General features: G+C 40.2%; 1 protein-coding gene across 2 annotated transcripts in view; it reads right to left on the bottom strand.

The window, feature by feature from the left end:
• Positions 1-367: 367 nt before the first annotated feature.
• Mbtps2 (membrane bound transcription factor peptidase, site 2) overlaps positions 368-14,912 on the bottom strand; it is a 44,167-nt gene continuing 29,622 nt past the window's right edge. For both annotated transcript variants that reach the window (XM_036174936.1, XM_036174937.1), the window contains 6 exons: positions 11,084-11,202; positions 8,688-8,868; positions 5,459-5,553; positions 4,909-5,104; positions 2,975-3,050; positions 368-1,190 (listed from right to left, as the gene is read on the bottom strand). In XM_036174936.1, coding sequence (XP_036030829.1) covers positions 968-1,190; positions 2,975-3,050; positions 4,909-5,104; positions 5,459-5,553; positions 8,688-8,868; positions 11,084-11,202 — 890 coding nt within the window. In that variant the 3' untranslated portion in view covers positions 368-967. The remainder of the gene's footprint in view (positions 1,191-2,974; positions 3,051-4,908; positions 5,105-5,458; positions 5,554-8,687; positions 8,869-11,083; positions 11,203-14,912) is intronic.

Genomic DNA, 14,912 nt, shown 5'->3' with positions numbered 1-14,912 from the left:
TCTCTAGAACAAGGCTAGTGTGTTGTGAGAAAGACAATACCTGTGCAACAAAACTGTCTTACCACACAGGCCTTATCTACTTTCAACTTTGTCCATTTACTTGTATCACTTGCACAGAGGTTTTGCTTTCATGTTAGCAGATACTTTCATAGAATTTCACTGGTTTAATTGGTATTCAGAATATACAATAATACACCATCAAACTTTAAAATACTTTTCAAACAGAATAAAGTCAAGCATTATAAAACCAAGAACACGTCTCCCTAAATCTTTAATGATGAGTGTGTGTGTGTGTGTGTGTGTGTGTGTCTGTTTTTTGTTTGTTTTGTGTGTGTGTGTTTGAGACAGGGTCATGCTTATAGCCAGTGCTGTTCTGGAACTCACTATGTAGCTAAAGACGGATGACTTTGAATTTATGATCCTTTTGTGTAGCCTCCTAAACACATACAGGCAAGTGTTAAGATTATAGGTGTGCACCACCACATCATCTTAATGGCACTTTTCAATAAATTTTTTCCTGGGGCGGGAGATATAACTTAGTGGGAGAAAGCTTGCTTAGCATTAAGTAGAATAAGTGAGGTCCTGGCTTCAAACTCTAGTAAAACACACACACACACACACACTTTTACCACCAGATTCTGCTTTCCCTTTTACTATTCCAAAATGCTATATACTCACACAAAATATTATTACAAGAATCAATTTTCACATGTTTACAAATTGTTCCACAAACGGAGTTTGCACATTCAATCTTTAAACCTAGGACGTAGTCAGGACTTATGCTTTTCATTTCTTCCACTCTTTTCTACTACAGAGTTTGGATTCTCTAGATATAGGAGGAGCTCAAAGATGTTGGCCAAGATGTTTTAAGGACACACTTTACACTTCATACCTAGTAAGAATTTCAATGGCAATAGACATTGCCATGTAGCTGTACTTCATACAGTCTGTTGGATAAGAGCAAATATTACCGTGCTGTAACCATCCAGAGTCCCAGTGTCACATTGGCAGCTAAAAGTACACTGCCACCAAGCAAGATGAAAAATCCTATCAGATCTTTGATGTCGTTGTCTCCAATCACTGAGGTAAGGGTAGCATCCAGGAAAGAATTTAAAATCCATTGACCATCCAAGGCAAAGCAGGGCACTGCATTAACAATAGCTAGAGCTCCAGAAAGAGAAATCAGATACCTGGGTAAAGATAAGTTAAAGAGCTAGCAGTGAAGTGCAAGTGGACTAGGTGAGATTACAGTAGGCTTCTCTATTTTAAGTCCCAAACATTCTTTTTTATAGCTCTATTCTTTTAAACAAATAAGTTAATATTACATGGAAGTTCAAAAACTTTGACTAGAAAAATAAAGACAAACTGACAAATCTACAATGGATTTAATGATACAACAAATAGAAAGAAATGCAGGCCTAAGAAATAAGGGAAAAAGCTGCCAGCAATCTTAGGGTCTTGTGCACACTAGGCAATGCTCTACTACTTAACTATGGTGCCAGCCCCCACTTTATTATTATTTTTTAAATCTTGAGACTGGGTCTTGCTGCATAGGCTGGTGATATTCTTGTCTCAGCCTCCTAAGTGTTAGGGTTACAAGCATGTACCAATACACCAGTCCCCAAATTACTTCAAAAAAAATTTTTTTTGTATGTGGAGCTGAGGATCAAACCCAGGGCCTTGCGCTTGCTAGGCAAGCTCTCTACTACTGAGCTAAATCCCCTATCCCCTTCAAAAATTTTTTATTATGTGTATATATGTGTGCCTGTGTAAATGTATGTGAACCACATGCATACAGAAGGCCATGGAGGTCAGAACAGGTGTTTGGATCCCCTAGAATTGGAGTTATAGATGGTTGTGGGCCACTATGTGGGTGCTGAGAATGGAACCTGGGTCCTCTGAGATAGCAGTCAGTGCTCTTAACTGCTGAGTTACCTTTTTGTTGTTGTTGTTGTTGTTGAGATAGGCTTTCTCTACGTAGCCCTGGCTGTCTTGTATCTCACTCTGTTGACCAGGCTGGCCTCAAACTCACAGAGATCTGCCTGCCTCTGCTTCTCAAGTGCTAGGATTAAATGAACATGCCACCACTGTCCCGTTATCAATAAGCTCAAGTAGGGAGGGGCAGTGGTGCTATATGCTTTTTAACCCTAGCACTCAGGAGGCGGAGGCTGGTGGATCTCTGTGTGTTTGAGGCCAGCCTGGTCTACAGAGTGATTTCCAGGACAGCCAGGGCTACACTCCAGGGCCCTGTCTCCAAAAAAAAAAAAAAAAAGCTCAAGTTGGGGAGAATTCATCATCTCATGAGTAATTGAAGTATCATCCTTCATAAACTTCTTGCAAATTAAGCTCTCAAGGAGTATTATGGGTTCCTTCCTTTCTGTACCTTTTTATAGGTATATTTCTATATCTCTATTATATTTCCTGTATAACTATATGCTTTTGTGGGGCTAGAGACATGGCTCAGCAGGGCAGCGGTTGCTCTTGCAGAGGACCTGGGTTCAATTCCCAGTACCCACAAGGCAGTTCAGCATATTCACCTCATTTCTGACGCCCTCTTCTGGCCTCTGTGGTCACTGCATGCACAACATAGCTGAGGTGTCTTGGTGGAAGTGTGCTCCTTGGAACTCTGAGGAAAACTGAAGCTGGCAAGCAGTGGAGACATGAAGCTCCTTATAAGGAGAGGCCACCTTCTCTGCGCCCTTCAGGCACTTCCTTCCTGGGAGCTAAGTTGTTGTAATGCCTGCCCACTGCTCTTCCCACAGTCCTCCTTTCTGTATCTTAACCTTTCTCCATACCCAATCGAGTTTTCTTCACTGACTTACCCCTCATATGTAAAACCTAATCTCTTTCATCTTTAGACTCATTTTCAGCAATTAAATGATAAGGCCTCTATTAGTAATGCTCTACTCAAGATAAAAATGATGAAGCCTCAAATAATGCACATTTAAAGTATTTTTCAAACCAGAAAGGATACTTGACAAATGTCTCCACAATCACTGGCAGATCTATGCTTAGAAAGTTGAAGCGTGGGATAAAACTCGTGATGCTCACTAAAAATGAAAAACAAGGAATAACTAATGTTACCCATATCGGATAAGCAACAACACTATAAATTTACCATATGATCAAAAATTGCACGTCTATTAAAATGGATGAGCAAACCTTTCCTACACATATATAAGCAAGCTATATACCTTATATATAAGGAATCAGGGCTAGACCTTTAATTCCATTACTTGGGAAGCAGAGGCAGGGGGATCTTTTTGAGTCTAGCCTGGTCATAAAGCAAGTTCCAGGTCAGTAAGACCTTGTCTCAAAACAAAACAAAACAAAAAAAAAAAAAAGGAAAAAAGGAGGGATAGAAGGAGGAAGAGAAAGCAGACTACAGACCAATTATGACTACCAAATAGAGTCATAGTGACTTGAAAATATAAGGTATATCGAAAACATTCTTATTTTTCAAAGACATGCATTCTAAAAATTGCATTTGTTCCAACTATTAAGCTATTTAAAATGATTGCTTCTTTATTGCTAAGATAAAGATTAACACGAGGGAATCTTTAAAGTCCCCATACTCTGTGGGATTCCATTACCCTGTTTTGGTCTAAAAAGTATCCAGTCATTAGGCAAAACTCACAATTCATATTTCTAAATTAAGCCCAACTAGAACCATTTCTTCATTTATTGAGAATATACTCAATAGCTGCCTGGAGCCACTTAACATCAAACCAATAAGCAAGGAAAATGATGCAGGTTGTCTCTCATTATATAACTATAAGACAGGCCACATGGGGTGGCGCACGCCTATAGTTCCAGCACTTGGGAGGCAGAGGCAGACAGATCTCTGAGTTTGAAGCCAGCGCCAGCCTGGTCTACAAAGTGAGTTCCAGGATAACCAAGGTGACAGAGAGAAAAACAAAAAAGAACAAAAACTATGAAGTGGTTTTATGTGTGGTGCGGTGTGCCTTTAGTCCCAGCATTCAGGAGGCAGCGGCAGGCATATCTCTTATGAGTTTTAAGGTGTGCCTGGTATATGTAGCAAGTTCTAGGCCAGCCAGGGCTACATAGCAAGTCTCTGACTAAAAACAAAAACACAATAAACAAGAAGAAAAGCCTTTTAAAGAATAGCATAAAATGCAAATATTCATCTACTGATAAATGGATAAAGGAAATATGGTCAGTCAAGGATGAACCTTGAAAACATTATACTACATGAAATAAGCCAGTTGTAAAATATTCATTTTATATAAAACTTATAGAACAGGCACATTTATAGAAACAGAAAGTATATTAGTGGTTGCCAAAGGCAAGGGATGTTCATGTTGGGCTGGGGATAAACCTCAGAGGGTAGAATGCTTGCCTAGCATATATGAAACCCTGGGTTTTATCCCCAGAGCCATATGAAACAGGGTGTGGTGGTGTACCCCCTATAACTCCAGCACTCAGGAAGTGATAACAGGAAGATCAGGAGGTCAACACTGTCTTCAGTTAAATAGGGAGTTTGAGGCCAGTCTTGGCTACATGAGACCTTGTCTCAAAAGAGACCTTGTTACATTCATGTGTCATGCACTTTTATGTATTCTGGTAATCTCAGGAGCATGCAGCTCTTGCCACTGTTTTGGAGAGTTTGGAAACATTTTATGACCTTGTGGAAAACATCAGAGATTATCTATCTATATAAACGGCAAAAATTATAGGGAAGAAAAAAGAAATGTCATTCTCCATAGGGTAATTATTTTTCTTCTACTTTAACTCCACTTAATACATAAGAACAAGTTCAAACTTTGATTGATAAGTGATCAAATTTATAATAAATGGAATCAACACAAGGATTTGTATTGATTTCTTGCAATTGAGAATACATATGAACTTCATGATTTTTAAAGAGTCTATTCCCATAATACCTACCTGTGTAGTGAAGATGCAGTGGATGCCCTACATAGAGCATATCAATTTGAGGTGGATGTTTCACTTTTATTAATCGAGTGTGAGTTTCCAATGATGGTACTATACAGAAACTTGAACTTGAGCTGGTTTTGCAATCTTTATTGGTTCTACAAACTTGAGTTGCTTCAACTGCTTTCCGGGCAGGTAGACATGTATGCTAAAGATATAATATTAGTCAATATTAAAACAATATTGATTAACATGAAAAATCTAGGTTGCATTCCTTCATGTTTTTCTCATCATCCAGCAGATTAGGAATGACCTTCATATAAAAGGAATGCTATTGATGTGCACCTACTATAAATATCAATATTCCATGTTTGCTCTATGGATACCATACCACTATAATTTTTAGATTCTCAGATACAATGTGATATCTGAAACATGAAGGTCTTAATTAAATGACACAAAGTAAAGAGAATAAAGAAAGTTTTATAGATTTTGGTTTGGATTTATCTATTTATTATAATAACTATGTCAGACAAGTAAGATTGCCTTGGGAGCAACTTACCAAGCGCTTGTTCAAATTATTTCTGTAGGAGAAACACACATCTGTGAGGCTGTGGTTGTTACAGCATTCAGTAGAACCATCTAGTCGTTTGTATGCTAAAAAGAAACATAGTACTCAATCAGAATTGATTCACATAGAAGTATATTTGTTACAAATTCTGCTTTTTAAAGACAAAAACAGTAAGTAGAATGGTATATAAATCTAGAAGCAACTGATAATGCAGTATCTAGCTTGACAGCTACCGGCTATAATTTAATTTTATAATATTAAAAAGACCCAATTTGAAATGAGATGCTACGTTCAGGTGCTGGCATTAGTATAGCTCAGTTGGTTCAGTGTTTGTCTAGCACACATGGAAGCCTGGGTTCGATCCCTGGCATCCTATAAACCAGGCAAGGTGGCACACACATATAATTCCAACACACAGAAGGTGAAGGCAGACCAGAAGTTCAAGCTCATCTTCAACTAAGTACTGAGGTAAAGACCAACCTGGATTACATGAGACCTTGTCCACAAAAGAAACGAACAAGCAAATGAAGCAGCTGCACTTACCCCAGGTTAGGTGTCCTTATAAACTGATCCACCCATAAAGCTAAAGCTAGAGTGAGATTTCAGTCTGTGATAGTAACTCCAGGCTCTTTCTGAAGTATATATGTATATATAGAAGTATATAGTGAAGAAGGGCCATCTGGGAGTAAGGGACTCTGACAAATGTTTCAACTTAAAGAATCAGATTGGTCACTAAAAAATAATCTTAGTATTAGTGAACAAGAGAATACCAGATATCTGGACTTCTCCCAATATCATACAAAACAAAGCATTGAGCATTACCTATGAAATACTTTAAAGGGAGGGAGGGAAGGAGAGCAGGAGACAGAGACAGTGACAGAGACACAGACAGACAAGAAGGGAAGAGAGGGAAAGAATCCTGAATCAAATCAAGCCTCTAAATTTGAAAAAGACTATGTAAAGTTTGAGATAACAAGTGACTCAGTTTCAAGAATCATGACATTTCAAAAACAAGGGGTGCTGAGATAAACTGAAGAGATTTAGAAGGCATAATAACACCATAACATTAAAACAATACCTCAGTGAATAAAAGCGCTTGTCACCCAACTATGCAAGCCCGAGTTCCATCCCTAGAACCCACAGAAAAGCAGAGGAGAGAAACAACTTCACAAAGTTGTCTTCTGACTTCCATATAATAGCAGCCCCCCCCACATATATGCACACAATAAATAAATGTAGAAATAAAGAAAATGTTTCATAATAAAAGGCTCATGGATATATGGAAGATTAAATCTGAAGAGAATCTGGGAGGTGACCTTTTTAGAGGTAAGTAAGTTTAGCAGGTTCTCAGAAGAAAGTTGCTTCAGCCTTCTCACCTGCTGCACAGGCCAACAAACTTACTTCCCAGGTCTTTTTGGAAGTGGAGACAAGCTTCCCTGCATTTCTGCTAAACAAAACACACTGAAGATCAGTACCCCAGATAGGTCTGGACATGTTAGCATCCATGCGTGGCTACTAGAACTGCTTCTGTTTAGATATAGTTTAGTGAGAAAAAGGAAGGGATTCTTTTTTTTTTTTTTTTAAGAGATCTGCCCACCTCTGCTTCCCAAGTGCTGGGATTAAAGGTGTGTGCCACCACTTGATTTTTAGAGACAGGGTTTCTCTGTGTAGTTTTGCGCCTTTCCTGGATCTCGCTTTATAGACCAGGTTGGCCTCGAACTCACAAAGATCTGCCTGCCTCTGCCTCCCAAGTGCTGGGATTAAAGGAGTGCGCCACCGGCTAACCTGACTCTTTTAAATGTGCAGAGGGCTTTGTCTTTGCCAATTTCTTTGGATTTGTTCTCATTTTCCTTATTTCATGTCTGTGTATTATTACAGAATTATTATTATGCAGCCAGGTAGTGTTGGCGCACACCTTTAATCCCAGCACTCCGGACACAGAAACACTACAGGCAAATCTCTGTGAGTTTAAGGCTAGCCTGCTCTATCTAGTGAGTTCTAAGACAGCTAAGGCTGTTACACAGAGAAACCCTGTCTCAAAAAACAAACACCAAAGAATGTTTATGTGTTGATCTTATTTCCTTAGTTGTTAGCTATTAGTTCTTTATCTGTTCATACAACAGCATGTACAGGTTTAACTCAGTGTTTATCTAGCACCAAAGGGGGAAAAATGCTTCTGGCAAGAACTGCTTCTTGTTATGTTTAAAAGTTAGACATAGCTGGGAGCAGGGGAGATAATCTCCCTCAGGAAGTGCACTAAAAACATGCATGTAACATTACACAGACCAAACAGGTTACATTTAAGAATATATATTATATACTTATACATCTATGCATGCAATAACAGTGAAAAAAGAGGCCATGAATTTGAAGGAGAGTGGGAAGGGGTATATGGCACAGTTTTGAGAGAAGAAAAGGAAGGGAGAATGTAAGTATATTATAATCTCAAAAATGTTTTAAATGCTTAAAAATTAAGACTTAAATTTAGGTACAATTATGTGTCTACACATGTGAAAATATACTACACTAGTGTATTTACTAAAATGTGGGTAATTAATTATAGTTGATGGTTGTTTTGATTTTTGCTTTTGGTTTTGGTTTTAGTGGGGATTGAACCTTGGGCCTCATTCAAAGGCAGGCAAACACTCTACTACTGAGCTACATACCCAGAGTCCATACTGTTGAGCATGGATGCTGATTTGACACATTTTTGCTTGTTTGTTTTAATTGCGAGACAGGGTTTCTCTCTATGTAGCCCTAGCTATCCTGGAACTCACTCTCTGTAGATCAGGCTGGCTTTGAACTCAGAGATCCTCCTGCCTCTGCCTCCCAAGAGCTGAGATTAAAGGCGTTCATCACCACATCCAGCAGATTTTACACATTTTAAAAATTATTATTTTTTCTGTGGTACTAGAGATGGAACTCGGGTCCTTGCACAGGTTATACAAATCTTCTACCACTTGAGTTATACACTCAGTCTGAACAAAAGTGTTCTGAGTTCTAAAAGTCAAATATAATATTATAAAAGAAATTAGAAGTTCAACAATATATAATACAGGAAACAAATACACACCAAGAAGAATATCTATTAGTTTGGGCCTATTTATTTTAATAGCTTGCTCTAAAACAATTGGAACAAAATAAATCAATAGGTCTTAGGGTTAGTAATAGAAGGGACTGGTATTTGAAGCATTATGTTATATTAAGAAAATGTACATACCTCTAACTGGGAAGCTTAACTGTTGTAACGTTGATGCACTTATACAGTAACCAATTTGGGGCTCATATGCAATGGTATCTAAACATTCATTCCAATCTTGCACGTTAGTAACAGGGCAATCCTGAAGATGAGTGACAAGGTCTCCCACAAAAAGGCCTCGGGGTCCAATGGCAGGTGAGTCCTTGGGAAGAAGGGAAATCAAATCAACAATGTATAATAGCAAGCTATAATCAATCTAAACTAACCATAATAATAGACACTGCACTAATTAAAAGTAGAATACTTTTTAACATTTTATTAGTTCTTTGAGAATTTCACACAATGTATTTTGAACTTATTCACCCCTCTCTCAACTTCCTCTAACAACCCTCTCCACTCTCCCATTCCTTTCCATTCAGCTTGGAGTTTTCTTCAAAGTAGAATATTTTGAATAATGCATAAAATAATCTATCTCTAAATCCAAAATTTATAGTCAAATAATTTTAATTGCATTCCCCTGTTCACCAAGATTATAAAGTGGGGCAAGAGAACATGAAGTTGTGTGTGTGGGGGGTGACAGGGAGGTGGGGGTAGATCTGGGAAGAGTTAAGGTAAGAGTGAATATAACCAAAATACATTATATGAACTTGTCAAAGAATAGTATTTTTTCAATTAAAAAGAACAAACAAAGAATAAATGTGTACCTAATAAATATAGACAAATTCTGTCATTCTAAAAATAAATAAATAAGCTGGGTGTGGTGGCATACGCCTGTAATCTCAGCACTGGAGAAACCGAGGGCTACATAGTCAGACCCTATCTCAAAATAAATACATTTTAAAAAAGAAAAGAAAAATCTGTGCAAGCCTTCAGGGGAAAATAAAATCAACAACCCAGAATGAACAGAAACAGAAGCTGGGGAGGCAGCTGTTGATAAGTGCTTGTTGTGCAAGCATGAGGACCTGAGTTCACCCCCCGCCCCCAAGATGAGTGCTTTATACCTGAAATCCCTGCGGCGTGCTGGCCAGCTAGCAGAATCAAATGGGTGAGCTCCAGGCTCAGTGAGAGACGAGAGATGGCTTAGTGGGTAGAGCACTGGTTGTTCTTCCAGGAAACCCAGGATTTGACTCCAAGCACCCACATGGTGGCTCACAATTGTTTGTAACTCCAGTTCCAGGGGATCTAAAACCCTTTTCTGGCTTCCACAGGACCTAGGCAGGTACCTGATAGGTATGTCTGTTTGTCTGTCTGTTTGTCTCTCTCTCTCTGTATACATATTCACATTCGTATGTGTGTGCATGTGTGTAGGCAAAACTCATAAAATAATACAATTTAAAAAATAAGTGTAGGGGGCATAAGTGTGTCAGTGTATACCCCTTAATCCCAGCACCGAAGAGGCAGAGGCAGAGGCAGAGGCAGAGGCAGAGAGAGAGAGGCAGAGGCAGAGGCAGAGGCAGAGGCAGAGGCAGGAGGATCTCTATGAGTTCAAGCTAGCCCACTCTACATTGTGAGTTTTAGGATATCTAGGGCTACATAGTGAGACCCTATCTCAATACATAAATGCATATTAGAGGGAGCATTAAGGAAAACACCTGATGTCCATCTCTGGCGTCCACATGCATCAACACACACACATGCACACACCTACTTGAACACCAATTATAAACACTTAGAAAATACCTGCTAATTAAAATTCAAGAGAGATGGCTCCAAAGGACCTGAGTTTGGTTCCCAGTACCCATGGAAGGTGGCTCTCAAGAAGCTCTAACTCGAGCTCCGGGGTATCCCAGACACTCTTCTAGACTTTGTGGGCACTGTTGCTCTTTCAGAGGACCTGGGTTCAGTCCCCAGAATCCATGTCAGGCAGCTTACAACCAACTCCAACTCCAGCTTCAGGGGATCAAACACCATCTTCTAGAAGGCCTTTACTGGCACTCACATATGTGTGGCATATATAAACATAAATAAAATTTTTACAAATTCAAGAGAAACTCCTTATATCCTTAGCGGACAAAACCACAGGAAAAGTCCCAAATATACACACAAAGGCAATGTTCCCCTTGAAAAGATCTGAACAGAGACTTGACAGCATCATAGTAGCTACTAAAATACAGTTTTGGCAACAACTTAAAACTCGTATAAAATGTTCGGGCTGGGTAACCTAGGTTGAATTATTCTTAGTAGTGTTGAAAAGCAGAAATATAAAAATAAACAATAAAGATAAGCAAAGCCTTTTGTCAATAAACCACATACACAAAATCTTGATATTACCTTTTTAGCTCAGAACAAAAAACAATTTTCATGACATTAAAAAAAAATCCAACATATTTCCCCACACTGTGTTTGCATTTGGAGGGATTTTAAGAATTACAAGCGAGCATCTGGTGAGAGCACACCCTACGTGACCCATTACTAACCTCTGCGACTTCAGTGATAAGTACCCCAACTCCAGTATAGTAAAATGGCAAGAGGATTACCGGGAGGAGAACAAGAGCTAAAATCCCAAGGAGAGCAAGGACAAAATTATGCCAAATACCTGCAAAGAGAGAGGATCAAAGTTGTAAGTTCAACAGTAGCAAGAATAATATAGTTTGCTCGACTTCATAACACATGGCATTCCAGTAAGATTATAAACAGAACAGGAGTTGTGAGGCAGAGGGATCTACTTCCTGTTGCAGCAGACATGCTCACTAAGTCTGCCTTCATTTCAGATACTAAAATCTGAAATGTACATAATACTATAATTATGAAGACTATATGAGATTAGGACTTAATATAAGTAGAACCAACACCTTCTAACTATGCATTCTTTATAGAATATACATACACATCCTTAATTTAAACATGCTCATGTTTTTTTATACAAAGCTCAAGTATATACAAACCAAAGTCAAGGTGAAATTAAAAAGCAAAATTCTCAGGGCTGGGGAAATGGTTCAGTAGGTAAAACACTTGCTGTGCCAGCATAAGAATCCGAATTGAAGCCGGGTGGTGGTGCCGCACACCTTTAATCCCAGCACTCGGGAGGCAGAGCCAGGCGGATCTCTGTGAGTTTGAGGCCAGCCTGGGCTACAGAGGGAGATCCAGGACAGCCTCCAAAACTACACAGAGAAACCCTGTCTCAACCCCCCGCCCCCCAAAAAAAAGAATCCAAACTGAGATCCCTAGAATCTGCATGACAGCTGAGCACACAGGAACCTATCTGTAATTTCAGCACTGGGGGTGAAGACAGGAAGATCCTGGGGGCTCACTGGCTAGTCAGTTTAAAACCATGAGCTCTAGGTTCAGTGAGAGACACTGTCTCACCAAACTGGGTGAGGAGGAGGGAGAAAGTTGTAGACATCAGTCTCTGACCTCAAGTGTATGCTTGGGTGAATGCACCTGTGCATACATTGCATATACCCCCCCAACCCACAATAATAAAAACTTTTTTAAAGATTTTGAAAATGTTTAAAAAATTTAAAATTATATTATTTTAGTGTGTGTGCATACTCATGTGTGCTACAGTATATATACACACGGGAATCAAAGTACAACTTGTCAGAGGTTTTTGTCTTCTCCCATGTGAGACCTGGTGACTGAACTCAGGTCATGAGACTTGGCAGCATATGCCTTTATCCACTGAGTTGCCTCAATGCCTCAGTATAAAATTATTTATCAAATATAGTTAGCAAATATGGAAAAATATCAAAATTATAGCAATCTCATCAATCCCATGTCTTAGATCTGGTACAAATGCAATTATTATAAACTCATTATTAAAAATCTTTTCATTAGCTGGGCAGTGGTGGTGCATACCTTTAATCCCAGTACTCAGGAGGCAGAGGCAGGTGGATCTTTATGAGTTTGAGGCCAGCCTGGTCTACAGAGCTAGTTCCAGGGCAATCAAGACTGTTACACAGAGAAACACTGTCTCAACCTCCCTCCCCTAATCTTTTAATTATTATGTGTGAAGTTGTGGAAACCAGATATATGGGATCCCCTAAAGCTGGAACCACAGGCAGTTGCAAGCTGTAATATGTGGGTGCTGGGAACTGAACTCAGGTAATATAGAAGAGAATATGCTTTTAAGGGCTCAGCCATTTCTCCAGCCCATAAACCTACCTATTTACTTATCAAGCTCCTTATTTACGATCACTGAACTTGCTTTACCAGCGTTGTGATAAACAGCTTGTTTTAACTGTTTATGTATCTAAGTAAGTTTGTATGTGCAAGAGCAGAGCTAACACTAGAAAGGTGGGCCCTAGAATGGGGGGCTCTAAGAAGGGAGGGCCCTGGGAAGGCGGGCCCCTAGGAAGGCGTGCCCTGGGAATGCGGGGCCCTAGAAAGGCGGGCCCCTAGGAAGGCGTGCCCTGGGAAGGCGTGCCCTGGGAAGGCGGGACTCTGGGAAGGCGTGCCCTGGGAATGCGGGGCCCTAGAAAGTCGGGCCTCTGGGAAGGCGGGCCCCTAGAAAGGCGGGCCTCTGGGAAGGCGGGCCCCTAGAAAGGCGGGCCTCTGGGAAGGCGGGCCCCTGGGAAGGCGGGCCCCTGGGAAGGCGGGCCTCTGGGAAGGCGGGCCTGCAGCTGTGGTGAAGAACCCAAGCTTGCTCCACTAGGAAGCAGGCAATTACTCTCCCAAGGTCTGCCCCAAGCGGAAGTAGGCCTCAAAGGATGGGTGTGGGGGAGGAAAGTTTCATTAGACAAAAAAGTGCAAACAAAAGGGAAGAGGGGAGCAAGGGACAAACAGGCTTAAGTGGTTGACCAAGAAACTAAAGATCTACCTGCAGAAAAACAACCAAGAGACAGAAACGGGCCGGGCAGTGGTGGCGCACACATATAATCCCAGCACTCGGGAGGCAAAGCCAGGAGGATCTCTGTGAGTTAGAGGCCAGCCTGGGCTACAAAGTGAGTTCCAGGAAAAGGCGCAAAGCTACACAGGGAAACCCTGTCTCGAAAAACCAAAAAAAAAAAAAAAAAAAAGAGAGAGAGAGAGAGACAGACAGACAGACAGACACGGAAACGGGAGTCTTGCCTCTGAAGTACAAATTTCTGACGAACCATGAATCATGTCTGTCTCCCTCCTTGTATAATATATGGGATTATTGGTTTGTTCAAGACAAGGTTTCTCTGTGTAACAGCCCTCGCTGTCCTGGAACTCACTCTGTAGACCAGGCTAGACGCGAACTCAGAGATTCACCTGCCTCTGCCTCCCAAGTGCTGGGATTGTCTGCCACCACCATCTGGCTTTCCAGAGAAATATTTTTATCAACTACTTTGTAAATGCAGTTTTTTAGTAGCTCTAGAAATATATATATAAAAACGGGGGGGGGGAGTTCTACCTCATCCTATTTTAAGTGTAAATTATTTTTTAATACGATGAATTGACTTTTTGGTACAAACAGAATAATAGTGGGATATTGAACCAGGGAAGGCTATGGCTGTCTTGGAGTCAACATAACAGTCCACAGAGCAGGTAGGATCATGAGTGAGACCAACCTGGGCTACAAAGGGAAACAAACCCTGGTCTAATAAACAGCATCAACAAGTAAACCCCAAACAAATAGAAACCCCAATATGGTTAATTGGCTCTGTTGTAATAAATCTTTCCTACTTTATAATAATATACTCGTACTTTCTTATAGTACTTTCAAAGCTTCATTAAAAAAAATAAAAATGGACCAATGTTATCTATCACTAGATTGGCAAGGGTTCTTGCTGACAATCCTGATGACCTGAGTTCCATTCCCAAGTCCCACACGGCAGAAGACAACAGATTTCCTTTAAGTTGTCTTCTGATTTTCCAATGCATGCCACAGCATGCACATGGCCACACCCACCTCTCTCCTAACTTCACTAAACAGACAGAATATTAAAAAATAAAGATAAGTCAATCTAAACATAGTGGGTCATGCCTATAATCCCAGCACTTGGGAAGCTGAGGAAGAATTGCTGCAAGTTACAGGCCAGCATGGACTACATTGTGAATTTCAAGGCATCCTGGGCTATGACAAACAGAACAATCAAAACCAAGAAAAATCCCTCTTTATTTCATGCACTAGAATTTCTTCCAAACAAACTGATTCATAATACTGGATGAATTAGTTGCTAGTAACAGAAACAGGCATGGGCAAATGAACAAATGTGGGGTCACACAATAGCACTGACCCTATAGATACTTTCCAGTTGTCTTCCAGGCTTGCAGTTGGTACTGTTAACCCTCTAAATTCTGAATTTGCCAATGATGGCAAGGTGATATTAGATGTGTGTG

The sequence above is a fragment of the Onychomys torridus genome, chromosome X (genome assembly GCF_903995425.1).
Source record: "Onychomys torridus chromosome X, mOncTor1.1, whole genome shotgun sequence".
Taxonomy (NCBI): Eukaryota; Metazoa; Chordata; class Mammalia; order Rodentia; family Cricetidae; genus Onychomys; species Onychomys torridus.
This window is presented reverse-complemented; position numbering and strand designations above follow the sequence as displayed.